Source organism: Nomia melanderi, chromosome 4 (genome assembly GCF_051020985.1).
Source record: "Nomia melanderi isolate GNS246 chromosome 4, iyNomMela1, whole genome shotgun sequence".
Lineage (NCBI taxonomy): Eukaryota > Metazoa > Arthropoda > Insecta > Hymenoptera > Halictidae > Nomia > Nomia melanderi.
Window position 1 is genome coordinate 1319839 of NC_135002.1, and position 19426 is coordinate 1339264.

Here is a 19426-nt window from a genome sequence, read left to right on the forward strand (position 1 = left end):
ACTGAACCTTTTTGTGTATGACATAAAGATTGCGTCCTGCGGCCGAAAGTGGAGGTGCTGGACCCTGGAGAGACGGAACTTTACGGATCAAGCAAGGACACCAGCCGAGAGACGCCTTCGTCGACCAAACCGGCGGCCGGGAAGAGCAAGTCCCCGTCATCCCCGTCGTCGTCCTCGTCGTCGTCGTCGTTGTCGACCGGCGCCGGGTCATCGGGTAGCTCGGGCTCACTGGTGAAAGAGGACCGAGCGATCCTGAGCAGGAGACAGCGGAAGAACAGGACTAGAGGGCCCAGGGATCAACGCCGCGAGCGCGACGACGAGGACGAGCAGCCCGAGCAACAACAGCAACAGCGACACCGCAGACACTGTCGGCCGCAGTATTCCAACAGCGCCACAGGAAACGGGGCATCAATCGACGCAGCCTCCGGAGAGGTTAGAACTGCAACAGTGTCCAGAAGGGACGGTTCGCAAAATGATGTACATAAGGACGAGCCGAAGATCGGCGATATCGACGACACCATGGACGTGTCTGGCGCAGACGGCAACGGCACCAGGCTGTCCAGGGTGTTTTATAGCAGCTTGCGCAGGGAGTTGCGTCACTTAAGCGATGCGTCGCTAGCTTCCCTGTTGCGCAGGTACACGTTGACCGGGGAGCAGTTGGCCCATCTAGGCTACCCCATCGAGTGTAGCTACTACCCGGGTTACGTAGTTATACTCAATTATCACCAGCACCCGGTGGCCCATCGGGCCAGAGCCTATCACCATCTGGACGCCAATGCCCGCGAGTTCGTGCCCGGCAACGGCGGCGCGTCCTGGACGACGGTGGAGAGCGAGGCGGACAGCGGCAACTGCAGCAGCAGCAGCAGCTCGGTGGACAGCTCGGATCTCGAGCAAGAGAGCGCCTCGGACAGCGACAAGAACTCGGACATAGGCGAGTCCTCGTCGGCAGATTCCGCTTCTTCGTCCTCGTCCTCTTCGTCCGGCACCGGCTACCAGGAGAAGTCCAGGAGGAACTCGACGCCGGAACCCTACGAGATGATCGTCGCGGAGAGACGGTGCGCCAGGTGCTACAAGAGCTTCTACGTGAACCGCGAGGACGGGCAGTACCTGCACGAGGAGCGGTGCGTGTACCACTGGGGCAAGTTCCGCAGCTGCATGGTGGACGGCGCCCACCACGACACGTGGGAGTGCTGCAGGGACAAGGAGGGCTCCAGAGGATGCACCACCGCCAGGATGCACGTGTGGACCGGCCTGTTCCCCGGGTACAACGGCCCGTTCGACGGCTACGTGCGGACGCGACCCGCCAGGACCGTGCCCAAGGACGGCAACTACGGTGTGTACGCGTTGGACTGCGAGATGTGCTTCACCAGGCGGGGCCTGGAGCTGGCCAAGGTCACCGTGGTCGAGGTGGACGGCAGGGTGGTGTACGACACCCTGGTCAGGCCCGACGCCGAGGTGATCGACCACAACACCCGGTTCAGCGGGATCACGGCGAGCGACCTGTCGAGGGCGTCGAAGACCCTCAGGGACGTGCAGAAGGACCTGACCAGCTTCGTCCACGCGGAGACGATACTGATCGGCCACGGGCTGGAGAACGACCTCAGGGCGCTCAGGATACTCCATCCGACCGTGATCGACACGTGCATCACGTTCCCACATTTCCTTGGCTACCCCTTCCGCAGCAGCTTAAAGACACTGGCCAGGACCGTGCTGCGGAGGGACATTCAGGTCACGGAACACGACTCCGTCGAGGACGCGAGGATCGCGCTGGATCTCATGCTGAAGAGGATTCAACATGACCTCTCGTAGAACGGGAGACGGAGAGTGAGTCGAGGGAGGACAAAGAGAGGCCGAGAGAAAGAAGGTACCATGCGCTCGAGAACGTAGACTGTGTAACTGCCGGTCGCATTGGTACGGCGGTCGAGGGAGAGGATGTCCGTCACGGGGTCCCTCGTTGCACCGTTGTCCCGTCGGCGACCCGTTTCTTCTTTTCCTGCCTTCTTCCATTTTGCTAGTTTCCATCGTCTTCTACGCGACGTCTTCTCTCCTCTCTTTGTACCCTCGACGCGGATCAAGGTGCTAACGAGAACGGACACCGGTGATCCGCAGCGCCGCGCAAACTCTCTTCCGTCAGTGTTCAGTTCCAAGTGAAGTCTGTGATACGTTACATATACAGAAAAAGAAACTCACGCGCGCCAGCTCGCTAGCTCGCTCGCACGCACGCACGCTCGCTCGCCCGCTCGCTCGCCCGCCTGCCCGCGCGATCCTCGATTCTCTTCAGGGACGCGCGATCACTCGCACAGATGGACTTTAGACATACGCATCACCCATGTACACATACTCGATCGATCATGAGCTCAGTCTCTCATCGTGTACGCGACGTGTTTCGGTACGCGTGCCGCACGTTGTCGAGGAAATGTTCGGCGTGGTTGTGCCGTGGTGCACGCGGGAACAGAGGACGATTGATTTTTGCCTGGATTCCCCTCGACGCGTTCGATGTCGTTTCGACCTCGATCGCGTTTCGTCGGATCCGACGGACCTGCGTGAAGTATTCGGACGTTGAGAACAGTCATTGAGTTCCTAAACGTAATCTTGTAACAGCAAGCGACTGTGCCTGTGGCATTAATTGCAGTCTCTTAAGGTACACTGACGCTGATAGCTGAGCCGTTAATTCCCGTGTAGTCGACGCATTTTTCCTTCTGAGCCGGTGTTCCCGTTTTCTCTCGCGTCCACCACGCCGCGCACGTCTACTCGAATATTCTTTTTATTCTAGAATCTCTGATATTTTTAGGACCAGACGAAGATGTTTTAGTTTGACGCGATTTCTCTTTTTTTTGTTCCTTCGACGGTGTTTATGTACCTTATTTATAGCATAGTAGCTCGTACGAAAAGTCTGGTGCACGAGGTGTGTCGCCGATGATCCGATCGTGGATGTCAAACGACCCTCGCCCGGGATCCAGTACCGGATGGGTGGCAACCCCGCCCACCGCACGCAGGGGGAAAATCTAATAGAATTTTTCTCCCCCTCTCATCTTTCTCCCCCATTTTCTTGGTTTTATTTCTACAGTTTCTTGGTGGCGACGTTGGTCGAGTACTTGGAATATGATATATGTATGAGTGCAAAAGTGTTGTTTGTACACTGAGTTCCACGTGTGTGTATGTGTATAATTAATGATAGTACATGTAGCAATAAACCACGAATCGCGCGGAGAAGCGCTCCGCGCGTTGTTTTATCTAATCTCTTTCGAGTTGACTCGCGTATGTGCCGAGCCGCGGGAGTACTCGACAGAAAGTATAATTAAAATAAATGGATCATTTTCCAAGTATTCAGACAATCGGGGATGAAAAGTGTTACTTCCAACAAAAACACACTCTCAGCATTCGTCGTGAAGTGCTTCTCGAAGTATTTTCAAGAAAATTCATATCTTTCCCCCCTTTTATCCGTTTTCCTTCGACTCCCAAGTTGCGTCCAGCTGGGCTACCGGAACGCTGATGGTAATTGAGGATACTTACCTAACCCGGGTAGTAACTGCACCCGATTGGGTAGCCCAGGTGGACCAATTGTTCCCCGGTCAGCGTGTCCTGCGCAACAGGGAAGCTAGCGACGCATCGCTAAAGTGACGCAGCTCTTTGCGCAGGCTGCTATAAAACACCCTGGACATCCTGGTGCCGTTGCCATCATCTGTGCCAGGCACGTCTATGGTGTCATCATTGTCGTTATCGCCGGTCTCCGGTTCGTCCCGATACACATTATCCTTTGCGACCTGTCCCTTCGAGACGCTGTTGCGTTTCTAGTCTTTGCGGCGGCAGCGTCGGTTGATTACTCCGTTTCTTGTCGTGCTGTTAGAATCCTGCGACAGCATTGTTCGCAAGTGTACAGGAAACAAAAACTCTTCTTACGCTCGCAGAAAGTATTCAAAGAATTCGAAAAGTAGTAATATAAAGTTCCTTCGAAGCACTTCACGAATCCTAAGCGTGTGGAAGTACTTGAGCGCGCGTGTAAAAAAGAAATATAACCCAAGTACTTCGAACCTCTCGAGAGAACCTTGAAGTCTCGAGATCTCGCGCGAAAGTATACTTCGAGTCGTCCTGCCGATCAACGAATCGCCATCATATAAAATGATCTCAGTAAATAAGTTCCAAGTAAATAACGAAGAAACGAAGTAAAGAAAACTGGCATGAGGAAAAACAAAATACGGGGATTCTCCTGTATTCGATTAGGTATAATCCGCGCGACGTTTTCCTCGGCAAGCGCGCTACTGCGCACCCAACATGCGCGTGTAAATGGACTTTCTGCGTGGATCGTGTACCATTGCACCTGTGTGTAATCGAAACACACGCAAATGAGTACAGCTAATGAAACTACGAACGACACGATTCCATTGCCTTATTACATAAAAAAAAACCAATTTAAAAATTGCCGTAATTCAAATGTTCATTCTTTCTCGCGTATCAATACTAATCAGTGAAACGTATCAGTTTATATTTTCCAATATCCTAGTCGTTCGTACACTTTCATTACCTGGACATCCGTGTATACACACGTGCAATAAATATCTGTAATAGAGTATACATTTATGAGTGTATATATATATACATTTCTATATACATATATACATACATACATCTATACGTCTACGTACACTCGAATACGTATGCGCGCATACGTACGCGTCTTTATACCTTTACGACCTTCCTCATGCATATTTCATCCGATGTGGTTTTTTCGTACACGTACAGCGAGAGGAGGACACGCGGCGTCATTGATGCTGGTAAGTGTCTCGATGGCTTCCACGATCATGGCTTGCATTTAAATTCCCCTCGAAAAGCGACGCCTAGAAAATACACACCGCCAAACGAGGACACGCGGATCGAGAAATTATTCGGCTCCGGCCGTGCCCGCGGTCGCGCGCGCGCGTCTCGATTTTCGTTTCGCGCGTGCGTGCGTTCGTTTCTTCCTCTTTTCTGCGCTCGTTCCACCGGCGAGACGCGCCAATTGCCGGGATTAGCTGGATCGCGCGGTGTGTGTACGCTCCGTTTAACGCGCTCCAGCGCTACCGATGGCTTTTTATCTCGCGACCGGCGTCTCGTCCTTTTCGCAGCCCGCGAGCACGTGGCCCCGCGAAGTAGACTCTGTTTATTGGAGGAATTAACGGCCGACTGCTGCATGAATCTTCGCGTATCGCTCTCTCGCAGCGGAGATAAATAGAAACGATTAGTAACGATCAGGGATCCTCGTCGAAGCGAACCAAGTCGATTAACCCCTCTCGGCCGATTGTACATTGTACATCCGCGAAATTAACCCCTTGGCGTACTATTTACTTTCGTTACTACGCTTGTAATATTTTACTATCGACAATTTGTAAGAAATACAAGAATTTTCCACTCTACTTCAGCTGGAAATTTCATTTGAAGATAATACGTTGATAATTGCAAAATAGTTTGCTTTGATTCGTGGGTAATGAACAACATTGATTCTTGTCAAATTAGCTTAGAAATCTTCATTGTACGACAGGGGTTGAACTACGTTTCGTTGTACCGTTAATTAACCCTTTGCACTCGAAAGTTCACTAGGAACCTTCAACGTTTCCTTACGAGACAAGATTTTTGAAACTTCTCGATAAACAGGATAAACCAAGATATTTTCAGTATTCAACTGCATTATGTAATTTAACGTTAAACATCCAGCTATACAACTTTGCTACATTAAATGCTGACTTGGAGTCACCTCGAGTGCAAAGGGTTAATCATTCCCGAGTAATCGAAAGAATTGCGAGCGCGGCGTTTCGACTGGTTTATCGTCTCGATACGTGTGCAGCAGTCGGTTCCCTTATCGATTCCTCCTCGGTTCTGTTTCCTTTTGTTCCCGCGAAACGTTTCCGAACCGACGCGGATCGGGACCGATAAATCCGTGTACGGATGGATCTCGCCGAGCCCCGTACGTGTTCCGCCGTGTAAATCATCGACGAACGTGGACAAGGCCTGAGAACCGCGCGTCCGATTTCGGCTCACGCTTCGATCGCTCCGAGGCGGATAATGATTCTGTACGCGTCATCGCCGACATTAGCGTGTCCACGGGGACCCTCGCTGCGTGCCCGTTTCCACTAACCGAGCGTCGATTATTTTCCACTCGTTTTTTTTTCTCATTGAATATTACTTCTTTCCATTCGAGTAAAAATCGCCGAAGCTCATTACACCGCGGCGGTTTAATTAGCGATGTTTTTAAAGCGGCTGACAGAACACTGCCCTGTTTTCATTTTTTCGCTGGAGACTGTAGTCGGACGTCGAGTATTCTTTACAGACTGACCGCACGACGCTGACGTGTTTTATTATTTGATACCGAAACTGCTAGAATTTCGTACCCTCGAACGCGTTGAAAGTCATTGAACGATCGATCGATAGAAGAGACGGATTAGATGTTCACCTCGAATCATCTCCGCGTAACACCGTAACCCACGAACGAGGTTTGTCGCAGTATAATCTCCGACCTCGAATTCGCTCGCACAATTTCGACAGATTCTCATTGTTTCGCCGTGCATCGTCGGCGGTTAGCGTTGCAGGAAGAAAAACGAGCGCGCCGGAACGGTAGAAAAGTAAACACGCGTCCGATTTCGAGACGACAAAGAGAGGACAGAATGAAAAGAGGAAGGAAACCCGGGTCGTCGATCGTGCGATTCCGCGAACACGGGGTTCATTGACGCGCTCACGCGTGCACACGCGACTCATGTCAAACAGAAGCCAGCTGTTACGAGAGTGAGTGAGTGAGAGAGAGTGAAAAAGAGAGAGAGAGAGAGAGAGAGAAAGGAAAAAAAAGAAAAACAAAAGTAATACGCCACGTATGTTCACGCAAAACACACATCGCATCCATACACACGACACACGAGAGACATTCATCGCTTTGTAAATAGCATAATATTTATTCAAACGCATCGCGAGACAAAGTACCTGTGCATTCTTCTCGAGGGACGTTCCTCCATGTTTTTCGAGCGACTCGAACGGTTTGAGCTCGCGAGGATTCGTTCACGACCGATCATCAACCCATAACTGTAACGATTCACCACCCTCCGCCCCCCACTGGCCCCGTAATTCTTTGTTTTTCTTTTTTTTTAATCATTATTATTAAACGAACGATTGTTTTAAAGAAAAAAAAAAACTGCGCCACTGTTTACCTTTTGTACCGTTCGCTGGGAGACGCGAGGACGCGGCCTCGGCCCTGCCCAGGGAGATATATACTGCTTAGAGAAATAAACGATGCATCTCTTGGTAATTGAACCTCTGCCTGACTCGATCACTCGAATATAATCGGTACGAACGAAGATGAAGGGTGCCGATCGGTATCCGATGCCAGACGATCGCGGTACGACCGGAGAATCCTTTGCGTGGAAATGTGTGAGAATCGTTCGTCGATCGACTCCTCGCCTCGCGAATCGACGCGGGAGCGTCGCGCTGGAAATTAAGGAAATATTCCGCTGTCGGTAATCACGACTCGCGTTCGTTAAACGCGACTCGAGGACTTCGGCCGCCGGCGTTCCGCGTGGATTACGAGGCGAGGAGCCGAGCGAACGTCTTATACTTACTTTAATACCTTTGTAACTCTACAATTATACGATTTTCCAATCGCTCCGCTGTTCTTTCTTTCATACGGACCGCGAACGTAGGCGTGCTCACGACGAACATCGGATTCCTCGAGGCTCGCCGCGAGTTCAGGAGAAAGTGATCCCCGCGAGAGGAATTGTATCGAAATAAAAATCACAATTGACACGATGGGAACGAGTTTATTAGCCGTGCCCGCGAGGAACACGGTTTAATCCCTTCACACCTGATCTTCTAATACAGCTGACTCTCAATTTCTATTTCTATTTGGAATCTTAACGTTTCTCACTCTGGAATTTGCATATGTTTAAGTCTAGAGTCCAATATAGAGTTTTATTTACTCGAGACACTTGAGAAGCATTTAAAGTATTATGTCGAAAGATTGTTGGAATAAGTAAAGATTCGAGTGAAATTGAACGTCGAGTCTCGATATCTAAGACTACAATAGTTTAATATTCCGTTAGACGGTAAAGTAACGAAACAATGTATTTCCATTACAACGCACGTCAAGTCTGAAGGGTTTAATGCCAGTCAAACAATGCCCGAACTAAATAAGGCGGATTTCGTGCGCGAGGGCGTGTTCCTCGCGGCGTCGGCCATATTTCACGCGACGGGCCTAACGCTCGCGCGCCCACCGACCCGCCATTGTGTCGGCTTCGATTTTTATCGTCCGCGCCCGTTGAGAAACCCGCGCGCGAGGATCTCCGTGGGTCCGTCCCCCTGCTCGTCGCCGGTTTGAGGTTTTGTGATGAATCATCAGCCTTGAGACTGAGGATCCCGTTCAGCGTCCGAATAGTCGGGTTTCGAGCCGACGAACGGCGAATTCTCTCGCGAGGCGGACCGCGCGACGTCGAGAATAAAAACATCTCGAAACTGATTTATTCGGGCGCACGTTCTCTGCCGCGTGAATACCAGTTTATGGAGATTCTCCTCGTTTAATCGAAACGGCGAAATGTCACACGCAAATTTACGATTTCGTTTCGCAACATTTAAAACTGCGTTCCCGAGTCACTCCGAACACGAGAGATCAATTTAGGAACCCGATAAGGGAATCTTCCGATCAATTTTTTCGGGTCATTGCGTTCACGAATGATTTCTAAGCGAGCAGTCCCAGTATTTTCCAATTCAATGAACATCCTCTATACTCGATATCCCAACGATCGAAGCATCGATTATCAAAATTTCGCTGAGAAGCCCTCGAAGCATCGTTCATAATTAAATTCAGAACGCGACGGAGCAATTCGTCAACTTGATTTCGCTTCCTTGAGTCGATGTTTTTACTCGGCGAGCACAGGCCCACGAAATTCGCAGTCTAGACATCGATCATGAGTCTCGAGGTCTTCGGATCGCGTCAAAGATGAAATAAAAAGGAGGAAGAATGAAATCAGAGAGAGAGAAAGAGAGAGAGAGAGGGTAGGTCACAGCCGCGAGCGAATCCTCGCGGGTCGTCCCTGAGCCGAGACAATGGGAAGCGACACGAATCCTGACGACACAGTAATAATGAACTCCCTTGTTTCTTTCCGCGGCCGTTTTTCTCCCCTGACCCAAATACACGGTGTCGGGAACAATCGGACCCCGTCGCGACGAAACTTCGTAATCATTTCTTTCGCTCGTGTCTTGATACGCATCGGCGCACCGGGAAAAAAGCGAGGAACAGAGGAACGATAACGCGCCGGTGACAAGTCGAGCTTTGTTCCCGTCGAATCGCGTTCCTTGTAATGTCATTATTGAGGTCTGATCGATCCTCGAGATACGCGGACGCACGGTATCGTGAAAGAGTCGCCGGAAGGGGCGTTACAGGGGAAACTTCGTCGTCGAGGGACGAATCGCGCGGATTTCGCTCGGGTTTTCGATATAGTCGGTGGAATTTAGTCACCTGTACGCGATACCGGCCTTTCCCGTGAACTCTGCGGTGAATATAAATTAGAACCCAATTCGCAACGAAGTTAACCCTTTGCACTCGAGAGCTGACTGTGTCACCACGTGATTCGATACGAAACTATGAAGTTGAATATTTAATATTTCAAATTAACCCTTTGCACTCGACGATATTTTTCATTAAAAATATTCATTGCTTTCTGACTAAATATTAACGATATTTTTCACAACTAACACAATTGATTGTCTTCTGTAAATTAAGAGACAGAACTATTTCTCTTCGATGGTTTATGTGTTGATACATTACACAAGGTTTAATATTGAATTGAAAATTTTATAAGTTTGCATTGCTACGTGAAATATATAAATAAAACACCTCTGTTAATTTATCTATGAATTATCGTTAAATTAGTTTCGAACGATATCACCTATATCTCGTCAGGAAATGTTGAATATTTCCATTGAGAAACTCTCGAGTTCAAAAGGTTAAACCTCTTGGAGAGACCTTGCGCGTCGACGTACTTTTACTCTAAAATTGCCGATTCCGTGTTAAACGTCGATAGACTCGTTGCATTACGCAAACCAGATTCTTCCGAAGTGTATCATACACGAAATTATTAATAAACATTCGTGTGCATATCCGCGTGAAATAGGAGAAAACAACATTCTTCGCGCAACATTGCTGAATGTCTAAATGAAATTCCAGCGCAAGAGGTTAACACCAGGTTTACGGAACGCGTGAAATTGACGCACATAGGATTTTAGAAATATTATTTCGTAAATGTTCACGCCGACTTTGATTGATGCGATCACACTGACATGTACCCCAGTTACCTACTATCGAATCTCCAGTTTCCATCTAAATAAACGAGCATCAATTCTTTTAGAATGAAGACAATAAATACCCGTAAACCTAGTGTTAACACATTGCGTACCGGTAACGAGAAATCTCGTTTTTATATAGACACTTAGCCATGCAACTTCGTTAATTGGCATTGAAAAAATATAAAATTTAATTCCAGTCGATTATCCATTTAAAATTTATTACACAACAATATATCTGAGTTTTTCTATGTTTAGTGATACAAGTTGACCTCAGTGAAAATTGCCATCACAATTCAGTTTCCTAAAAATTAGCCGGTACGCAATGTTAAGGAGGTAACGATCATTTTGCACAGGAAAATCGTCGAATCGCGAATTTCATCCGCTAAGGCACGTTCGCTAAAAGAAATCAATCAGATGGATGTCCCTGGCACCTTTTCCGAATAGAAGCAGAAGCGAAAGATTCCTCTAGAGAATGTACCGAGCGCGTTCCTCGAAGTTTCGTCCGCCGACTGTGAACGGGCCTTAAGCCGATCGTTTCCCCAGGAAGACACGACCACGACGTACTTTCGATTCCGTTAGAATCACGGATCCATCTAATGTTCTTCGTCGGACGGCCGTCCGTAGACTTTCCCAAACGCCTCTCCTGTTATTTCCGTCGCTCGAAAGCGGCCGAGCGTTGATTACGTAAGCCCTAGCCTCCTCGCATAACCGATGGACGGAAGATGGACGTACCATGCCGCCGGTCAGACGAACGTGTGTAATAAATACGTACAACGTGACCCGCGGCACAGGAAAATTGTTAGAAACCCATTTTTCGGAACTTTTCGTTTCGTGCCGACTGGACTTTAACACTGGAACTACAAAATGATTCCTGATTTCATTTTTTCCAGTTGTTCAACAGATAACTGATGCTTTGAAAAAGTACTAGAGAAACTGGTTTAGCGATACACAAACTAAATTGCAAATCAACAGTCTCAGTAACTACTGTTGAGTTTCTACAGAAGTTTCTGGTGTTAACGCTAGAACTATCGAGCATTTAACCCTTTGCCGACGACTCTTTGACCCCTTGATTTCTTAAGTATGATCGGTACAAATACTTTATCGTTGATAATTGATTAGGAAAAGTTTAGAAAAAATTTTTTCGTGCTGTTTTTATGAGGTCTACGATTGATAATAAGAAAGATAAATAGAAAATAGATTTATCTTCTAAAAGAATAAATGACACATTTTTCAAATTCAGTTTCAAATTTTCAGGATATTGTAGATCAAGGGGTTAAAGTGTATAAAGCTAAAAACATATGAAGATAAATTACATCGAATACTTAAAGAATAGAAATAAAGGAAACTACACTGATCTGTTGCTATTCGAGTAATTAAATCATTCAGTAATTGAACATTTCATTTAATACGATTGATACGCAATCCCTATAAAAATAACAGAGTATTTTCAGTTCCTGCAGACATTCATTGTATTGAGATGAAACTATTCGTAAACTCGTTTCGAATATTCGATGCATCGAAGATACTAGCGATTGCGAAACGAGAAAAGCGTAACCAGTGATTTTGAGTGGTACGGTAGTTCCAGTGTTAGACGATACTGTTACTTATCATCAATCGTAACGTGAAAGTCGGATGCATGACCGGTTGTACGCGACACTCGACTGACGCGTCTGTCCATTGCCTACTCATTCCACTTGACTTTACCGCTTTAATGGCCGCTGTCGCGTCCGCGTGACGTGAACGCTATTTTACCATGCGATCGAACTTCGAATTAACAATAGAACTACCGTAACAGTCAAAATGACTGGATTCCATTTTTTTGTTCGGCAATTATCGATATCTTCGAAATGATTTTGAAAATAGTTTCATTTCAGTACTACAATGAGTGCCTGAAGAAACTGAAAATAATCTGTTGTTACAATTTTCATAGGAATTGCATGTTAATCGTATTAAATGCTCGGTAGTTCCAGTGTTAACGCAATTAGTTTCATTTTCGAAGAAAATATCGGATAAAAATCGAAGCTGATCTATGAAGTACAAAAGTTTCACTAGAGAGACTCAACATTTTCCAATAAAACGTAAAGGAATTAAAGAACGAAGCAATTTACGTCGAGATTTCATGCATCGTTAAATACCGATAGCACTAAATTCCAAAGCTTATCATTTCGCTGCATCGTATCAAGCGATTGATTGTTCGATAAAGCACGAGATCTAACGTGAGAGATCGGGTTCCTTCTGATTTTCTGGGCAGATCTCTCGACTTGTTCTTTGACCGAATATTCAGCGTATCCGGTTGTACCGCGATATCGTCGTATTTCCGCGAACACAGAAGATTAATCGTGGCAGCCGATCGGTGCCAATGTCTAATCGTCGATCGACTCCGTCGATGACCGCATCGCGATGTCGGTACAGTTGTGCAGACGACGCGAGTCCCGTGGACGGGGTATAGTGAACTCTCAAAACCTTAAGCCGCGTGCACACCTGTCCAACTTTCAGGAGAAAACGCGAGAACGAATAGAAAATCGAGGAAGGACGGTTCTCTCGTCACAAGCAATATCTTTACACCAGTTCGACACCTTGAACGTACACTGAAAATCTGTGCACCCGCCATATTGTATCTCAGCGTGCTAATTTCTAACAAGTAATCATTAGACTGCGGATTTTCAGCCATTCACGGAAATTGGAAGCTGAAAAATTGCGCGGAATGCACGTAATACGAGATTTACAGTATTTCCTAGGAAAAACTATTTTCCGTGACCCTATTCTTCCAATGGTGTTCCTCAGAATTTCAATTTAAGAATAGCAATACTCGTTTCCATTGAGTCTAATGAGATTTCGTACGAAAAAGTTGCCTGAAAATTCGCGATCTAATCGTGAATCGATTGATCACCGAATTTCTGCGTTCATTGGTTCAATTCTGTAACCCTTTGCACTCGGAAGTTGTTCGCTAGAAGTATTTTAACACTTTCTAATGAATTAAAGACGATATTTTGCGAAAGTAACTCGAAGAGATCATACACATCGAGGAACAAAGCTACTTTATTTCGATATTTCTCGAATTGATGTACGGAGTATAATATTAATTATCAGATTTCATAGTTTCACTGCATGAAATCAAGTGGTGAGTATGTCACCACGTGATTCGATACAACGAAACTATGAAGTTGAATATTTAATATTCCAAATTAAAGTTTGCATTGCTACGTGAAATGTTGAAATGAAACACCTCTGTTGCTTAATTTACCTACGAATTCTCGTTAAACTAGTTTCAAACAGTATGACCTATATCTCGGCAGAAAATGTTGAATATTTCCATCGAGAAAAAATTTCCAAAGACTCTTAGTCGCCATTTGATTGAACGCAACAAAATTGTAAACTGGAAAATTCAATATAAAATGTCGAATCAGGTAATACCAAATGAAACATGGAAAAAAAACAACTCTGCCCCATAATTTATGCAACATGTTTCTTTACGTAAGTTGCAAATGATGTTGTTAATATAAAAATATTGTCGAGTGCAAAGGGTTAATAATTGCAGTTAATAATACATGCAACGGTGAACGTCGAGAAGTGCGAACTTCTTAACACGTTAAGCGCCATGTCAGTCACTGGTGACTGACGCTTCCAAGTGACTAAAAAACAATCGTGACACACAAGACAACCGATGTGAAATAAAAATGTTTAATAAGGCAACTAAGTTGATAACAGTGTAACGCTAACGTCGCAAACAATTCACAATTATTCCTACTTTTCTCTGCTACAAGAGACAAACTCTATGGGAAAACGCTTAAGGTTCTCGTGGCGCTTAACGTGTTAATCGCGATGGCCCCTCGATCGAATAAGTCTCTGTCTCGAAGCGTATTTATGATCGTCGATAAGCGTTAGACGTTGAAAAAGAACCGAGAAAGAAAGGCGTATCGTGTAACAGGGTTGCGTAACCTGCCGAGAAACCATTGCAAATGAGTGGAGGGAGAGGAAGAGCGCGCGCGCGGGCGAGAGTGAGAGAGAGGAAAACCCGTTAGCAAAAAGACGAGTCGTTAATCGGGACTCATTGTACAAATAACGGAGGTTCGATTGGCGCCAAAGGAAAGATCTGACCTTCCGTCCTCGCCTCGTGCTTTTTCGTCTAACTGCCGTCGGATCGTTCGCTGTTCCTCTTCGTCTCCCGTCATCGTCATAATCATCTTCGCCGTCGTCGCCTCTTTATTTTCTAGCTTTTATTTCGCGTCTAACCCTTTGAGGACGAGTGCACAATTGGCTACAGCGGATTTGCATGTTCGATTTGTGAAGCTGTATAAATTGTTTAGAATTTACTTTTTTAAGATTAACTTTGGTTCTTTAACACGTTGACTGCCGAATAAATACTCACTGAAACTCTAATGCAAACGGAACGGTTTTCTAAATAGAACGGAAACCAAAAAGTCAAGATTCTTCGTAACAATACTACTGTCACTTCTGTATTTATTACGTCTAACAAAATTCGGTTCCTCCGATACGCCACCGAGAAAATTCATTAAGTTGATGTATAACACGCTGTCACCTGAATTCGGGTGACGTAGCGAAGTGTTAACCCTTTGCACTCGAGAGGTGACTCAGTCACCATTTGATATATAACAAAATCACCACAAAAGTTCACAAAGGGTTAGAAATCTTCGATTCACAGATTCGTTTAAGATTTCTATGAATCTGAAGGATTGTATAGATTTTTGAATGATTTTTGTGCGATTTGCGTTTGCAAGATGGCGTAGTAACGAGAATTGTTATACTAAAGAATTTGGAAAACTACGCGAAGATCTTGTGAAGTTTGCGCAAAACACGAAATTCAGCTTTGGCGAATAGAAAATCGCAGGCGTTCTTTTCGAGGGCGTAGAGCGCGAGAGACGTGTCTTCCGCCATTTTTACGCAGAGAGGAACAATGCGACGCGTGTTACTGGTCCGGGGCACGGATGACCCTCGAGAACTATAAACGCGTTAATGGTCTCGTTAGATCCGAACCGAGGACAAAGCCCAGCTTTTGTTAACTACCTTTCTCTTTTTCCCCTTAACAATTATGTATACTTTCTTGTATCTCGACAATGTCACGTTTCAACGACGAAAGAAACGTGCGGAACAATGGGAGCGGACGATTCGTCCGCGCCAGTCGAAGAACATTCGCACTGCCGGCTGGAAATCCTCGATCCACGATGAAAATAATAATTGTTTATCGTCGATCGATCGATCGAGTGTTCTCCAAAGCGACAAATTTCACCCTGACGCACTGCCAACGTTCCAGCGACGTGCCTTTCCCTTTGTTTCTCGATTCTTCAGGCCGCTATCGCGTTTTCGCCGACGCGCGGTCGGATCCTGTCGTTCACGAAACAACGAACTAATTAATCGGATTCATTAATTTATCAGGCCCGACTGCCACCGACCGTTAACGCGTTGACTGCCGAATCGTCGACCATCGAATTGTTCACACGATCGAATTTTTGTATCGAAGAAGAGAGTCAAGGTTCACCGCAGCGATTTACTCGACACGTTCGCTACGGTCATTCGTCACCCCAATTTTGTACTTTGCATAGGGAAAGTAAAGCTGATTTTACGCAAAGTTTCATCGACAGTTGTTTACTTTTGACATCAACCACCCTTGTTTTCGTATCTTATACTTCTAGACTTTTCTTTTACTTCGGATATTTCTTCATAAGACTACGTTTAACATATCGCCATAACGAAGGCTGCAAGCCGAAGAAATTGCTCATTAGCGAACGTGTTAAGTTCGCGTCTCGTACATCAGAATTCCATTCGTTCGACGCATCGTCGAGAAAATTGATTTTCAAAGCCGTTCGAATTGTGCCTCTCGAATTCGGCAGTCAGTGTTAAATTAACGAAGCACTTCTGAACGCGAGCGGTCCTACGGGAAATTCTAATTAATCTTGCGTATCAATGATTGTTCCTCGATTTGAATTTCCATCGCGATCAGAGTCCTCGGCGATCGGCAAAGAAACGCAGCGGGACACTCGCTCGGCGGACGTGTCTTTTTCTTTTCGTTTTAATTATTCAGCGGCTGGGCGCGCGAAATTTATTGCCGTTCCATTTGAACTCTCCGCTTTTTTCCGCAGCCGGAGTCGACAGTTCAGGATCATTCTGCGAATCACGCTCGCCGCCATCTTGTCGCCGCGGCCGGGGACACGCGCGGCGACCCTTCCCGATCGAAATCAGAGCTTCCCTTTGTTCCTATTCAAAGCTTAAACCTTTGCACTCGAGAGGTGACTCGGTCGCCGCTTGATTAGATGCAGTGAAACTATAAAATTCGATATTCAATATTATACTCATGTAACGCATCAATCTGAGAAATATTCACGTAAAATAGCTTTGTCCGTCAATTCACGTGAATTTCTCGTCGAGTTGATTTCACAAAATATCGTCTTCATCTCGTCGGAAAATGTTGAAATATTTCTAGTGAAAAACTTCGGAGTGCAAAGGGTTAAATAATGAATAAACATAGCCAAGACATTCGTTTCGTCACTCCGTTCCAGTCGAATCACAAACGGAATAGTTCTCTTCCTCGATGCATGTGAGATTTCTTAATTCAATCCGAGAAAATATCGTCTGTATCTCATTAGAAAATATTGAATATTTCCAGTGAGAAATTTCTGAAGTTCAAAGGGTTAAATAACGAATGAACATAGCGAAGACATTCGTTTCCTCACTCGGTTCCAATCAAACCACAAACGAAAGATTCAAATTCGCACAGAGATGCGTTCGAGAAGTACGCGATGGAATTTCGATAGGTTTCCAGCCAGCCTCAGCCACCGTAGCCTAATTAGACGCAGACTTCCCGAACCTCTAATCGGATCCTGATATTTGCGTAAATATCCGCGGCCCGCCGATAATAACGGCTCGGCCGACAGCTCTTCCGGTGCCAGGAGTGCCGGCGAGGGCTCGCGAGTTAGGCGCCTCGGTAGATTAAACGCCGGGCAGATTTAGATCGCGAGGATAGCGGCGATTACGCCGCTCGTCGGACGACTTCAGACGGCCATTAGGCGGGGACGTAATCATCCGACGCGAGCATAATTACCGCGTCTCGCGACGGTTTCCGTATTTCCACGGGCTCGGTTCCGCGGCTTACGACACGCCGCTAGATCGGCGTTACGATAAAAACCGAGCGGGATACTCTCGCAAATTCAAATTCAGTTTTTAGCGGCCGCAGCCGCGACTGTTCAGCTTCCTGTTCATGCAAATGCGAGTGCCGCGCGGTTTCGCTAAATATAAATGTTTGCCCGGTTCACCCGACTCGGATGCTGTTTTACAATTCCGTTTTATTTCGAGCGATTGTTCGCGATAATGCAACGGCCGCCAAATCTGTGAGGCGAGCCGCATGGAAGCGAGAACATGGAATCGAGCCGATCGACTGCAAGAAATCGGAAGTGGAGAGGGTGTTCGCTCGGTAGAAGTTCCGGTGTTCGTTTTCGAATTCGAGAAGATTCGTAGTTGTGCGCTTAGTTCAGCTAAATATTCAACGAACGGTTCAGTTAATGAATTCGACGTTTTGCAACAGTGTAAACGCGATCGCGTTAACCCTTTGCACTCGAAAGTTTTTCAATGGAAATATTCAACATTACCTGGCGAGATATAGGTCGTATTATTTGAAACTAATTTAAGGATAATTCATAGATAAATTAAGCAACAGAGGTGTTTCATTTCAATATTTCACGTAGCAATACAAACTTTGATTTGAAACATTAAATATTCAACTTCATGGTTTTGTCGTATCGAATTATGTGCTGACTGAGAGACACCTCTCGAGTGCAAGGGTTAACTCTTCGGGGTTAGGTGGGTTGAAAACTGTCCCACCCCTTGTTTAGCTTCTTATGCACGATGAGAAATATTTGAATTTATCTCGGAAACTTGTAGTTACCCATAGTCGTACAGTTTGATATTTTATTTAAGATTTTTCGTGCAGTTGGCGATGCTATGAACTAAATAAGTGAATAAGTGGAAGCAAAGATGTATATACGTCAAAACGCGTTAGTAAGTTGTCGAGACTGTTGTGATTGACGAATCCTGTGAATATCCTTATTTATAATTGTGAATATTCTTTTTTAACCCTAATCACACCACGACGCGACTCTCAGTCACTTATGATAACAACAGCAATAAGACGCAATACGAAATAATGAAAAAATTTTAGTAAGAAGTTCAAATGTGACTGAAAGTCGCATCGCGGTCCGATCAGGGAAATCGTGTGCCTCGAAGAGTTAGGACGCGCCGTCTAATTTTGAAAGTTGATAACCGGCCGGAACAAGGCCGGTTCCCACCGGAGAGGCCTCGACTCGTGGATTTACGAGGCGAGCGGTTAACCCCTTGCCGTACGATGACGAGTGAGACTCGTGAAGATTTCTAAACTAATTCAACAAGAATCTATGTTCTTGAAGTTCTAATCTAAGAATTTAACTATTTCGCTATTATCAATGGATTATCTTCAAACGAAATTTCCACCCGAAGTGGAATGGAAAGTTTTGTTGCATTTCTTACAAATTGTCGATAGTAAGATATTACGCGAGCTTGGTAACGAAAGTAAATACTGCGCCAAGGGGTTAAGGGGGCAGAAACGTGGCGAACGTTGAAACTGAAGCGGAGGACCTTGGAATTCCGAATTTTCCGAGAGACTAATTTTGAAAGTTGATAAACTCGGTGGAAACGGGGCTAGTTTCCATCGAGCCGGCCGTTAGAAAGCATGTCCCTAGGAAGAGAGCTTCTTCGCGTTGTCCTCTCGGATGATTGCGTCGCCGGCCGTTTAGCGATCGTTGCACGGGCATCGCCGGTTCCGCCGAACACAAAGGTCGCGAGCGTTACGTCACTTTGTTTGAACGGACAGCGAGCGCTCGCTTCCGCGATTCTGCACTTTCTCTTTCCCTCCTTGTTCCCCTCCCTCTGCGAACGCTACTCCTCTTGGCGCTTCCGTCGCGTCCGCGCGATTACAAGTAACGAAAGCAAATGAGTTAATCGAACGCGCCGCTTAACGGATCTCCACGGTCTATCGGGAGATTCGGCGAGTGCCGCGCGATTAACCCTTTGCACTCGAAAGTTTTTCGTTAGAAATGTTCAATATTTTCTAAGGAGATATAGACGATATTGTTTGAAGCTAATT

The 19426-nt window shown here is 46.1% G+C and overlaps 2 protein-coding genes across 4 annotated transcripts in view; both read left to right on the forward strand.

Moving 5' to 3' along the window:
• The window catches only part of prage (RNA exonuclease prage), a 43678-nt gene extending 35914 nt beyond the window's left edge, over positions 1 to 7764 (forward strand). For all 3 annotated transcript variants that reach the window (XM_031979624.2, XM_031979626.2, XM_031979623.2), the window contains exon 3: positions 29 to 7764. In XM_031979624.2, the coding sequence (XP_031835484.2) occupies positions 29 to 1809 (1781 nt within the window). In that variant the 3' untranslated portion in view covers positions 1810 to 7764. The remainder of the gene's footprint in view (positions 1 to 28) is intronic.
• Positions 1 to 19426, forward strand: part of LOC116428246 (mRNA-capping-enzyme) — an 82495-nt gene that overhangs the window by 42085 nt on the left and 20984 nt on the right. The window lies entirely within an intron of this gene.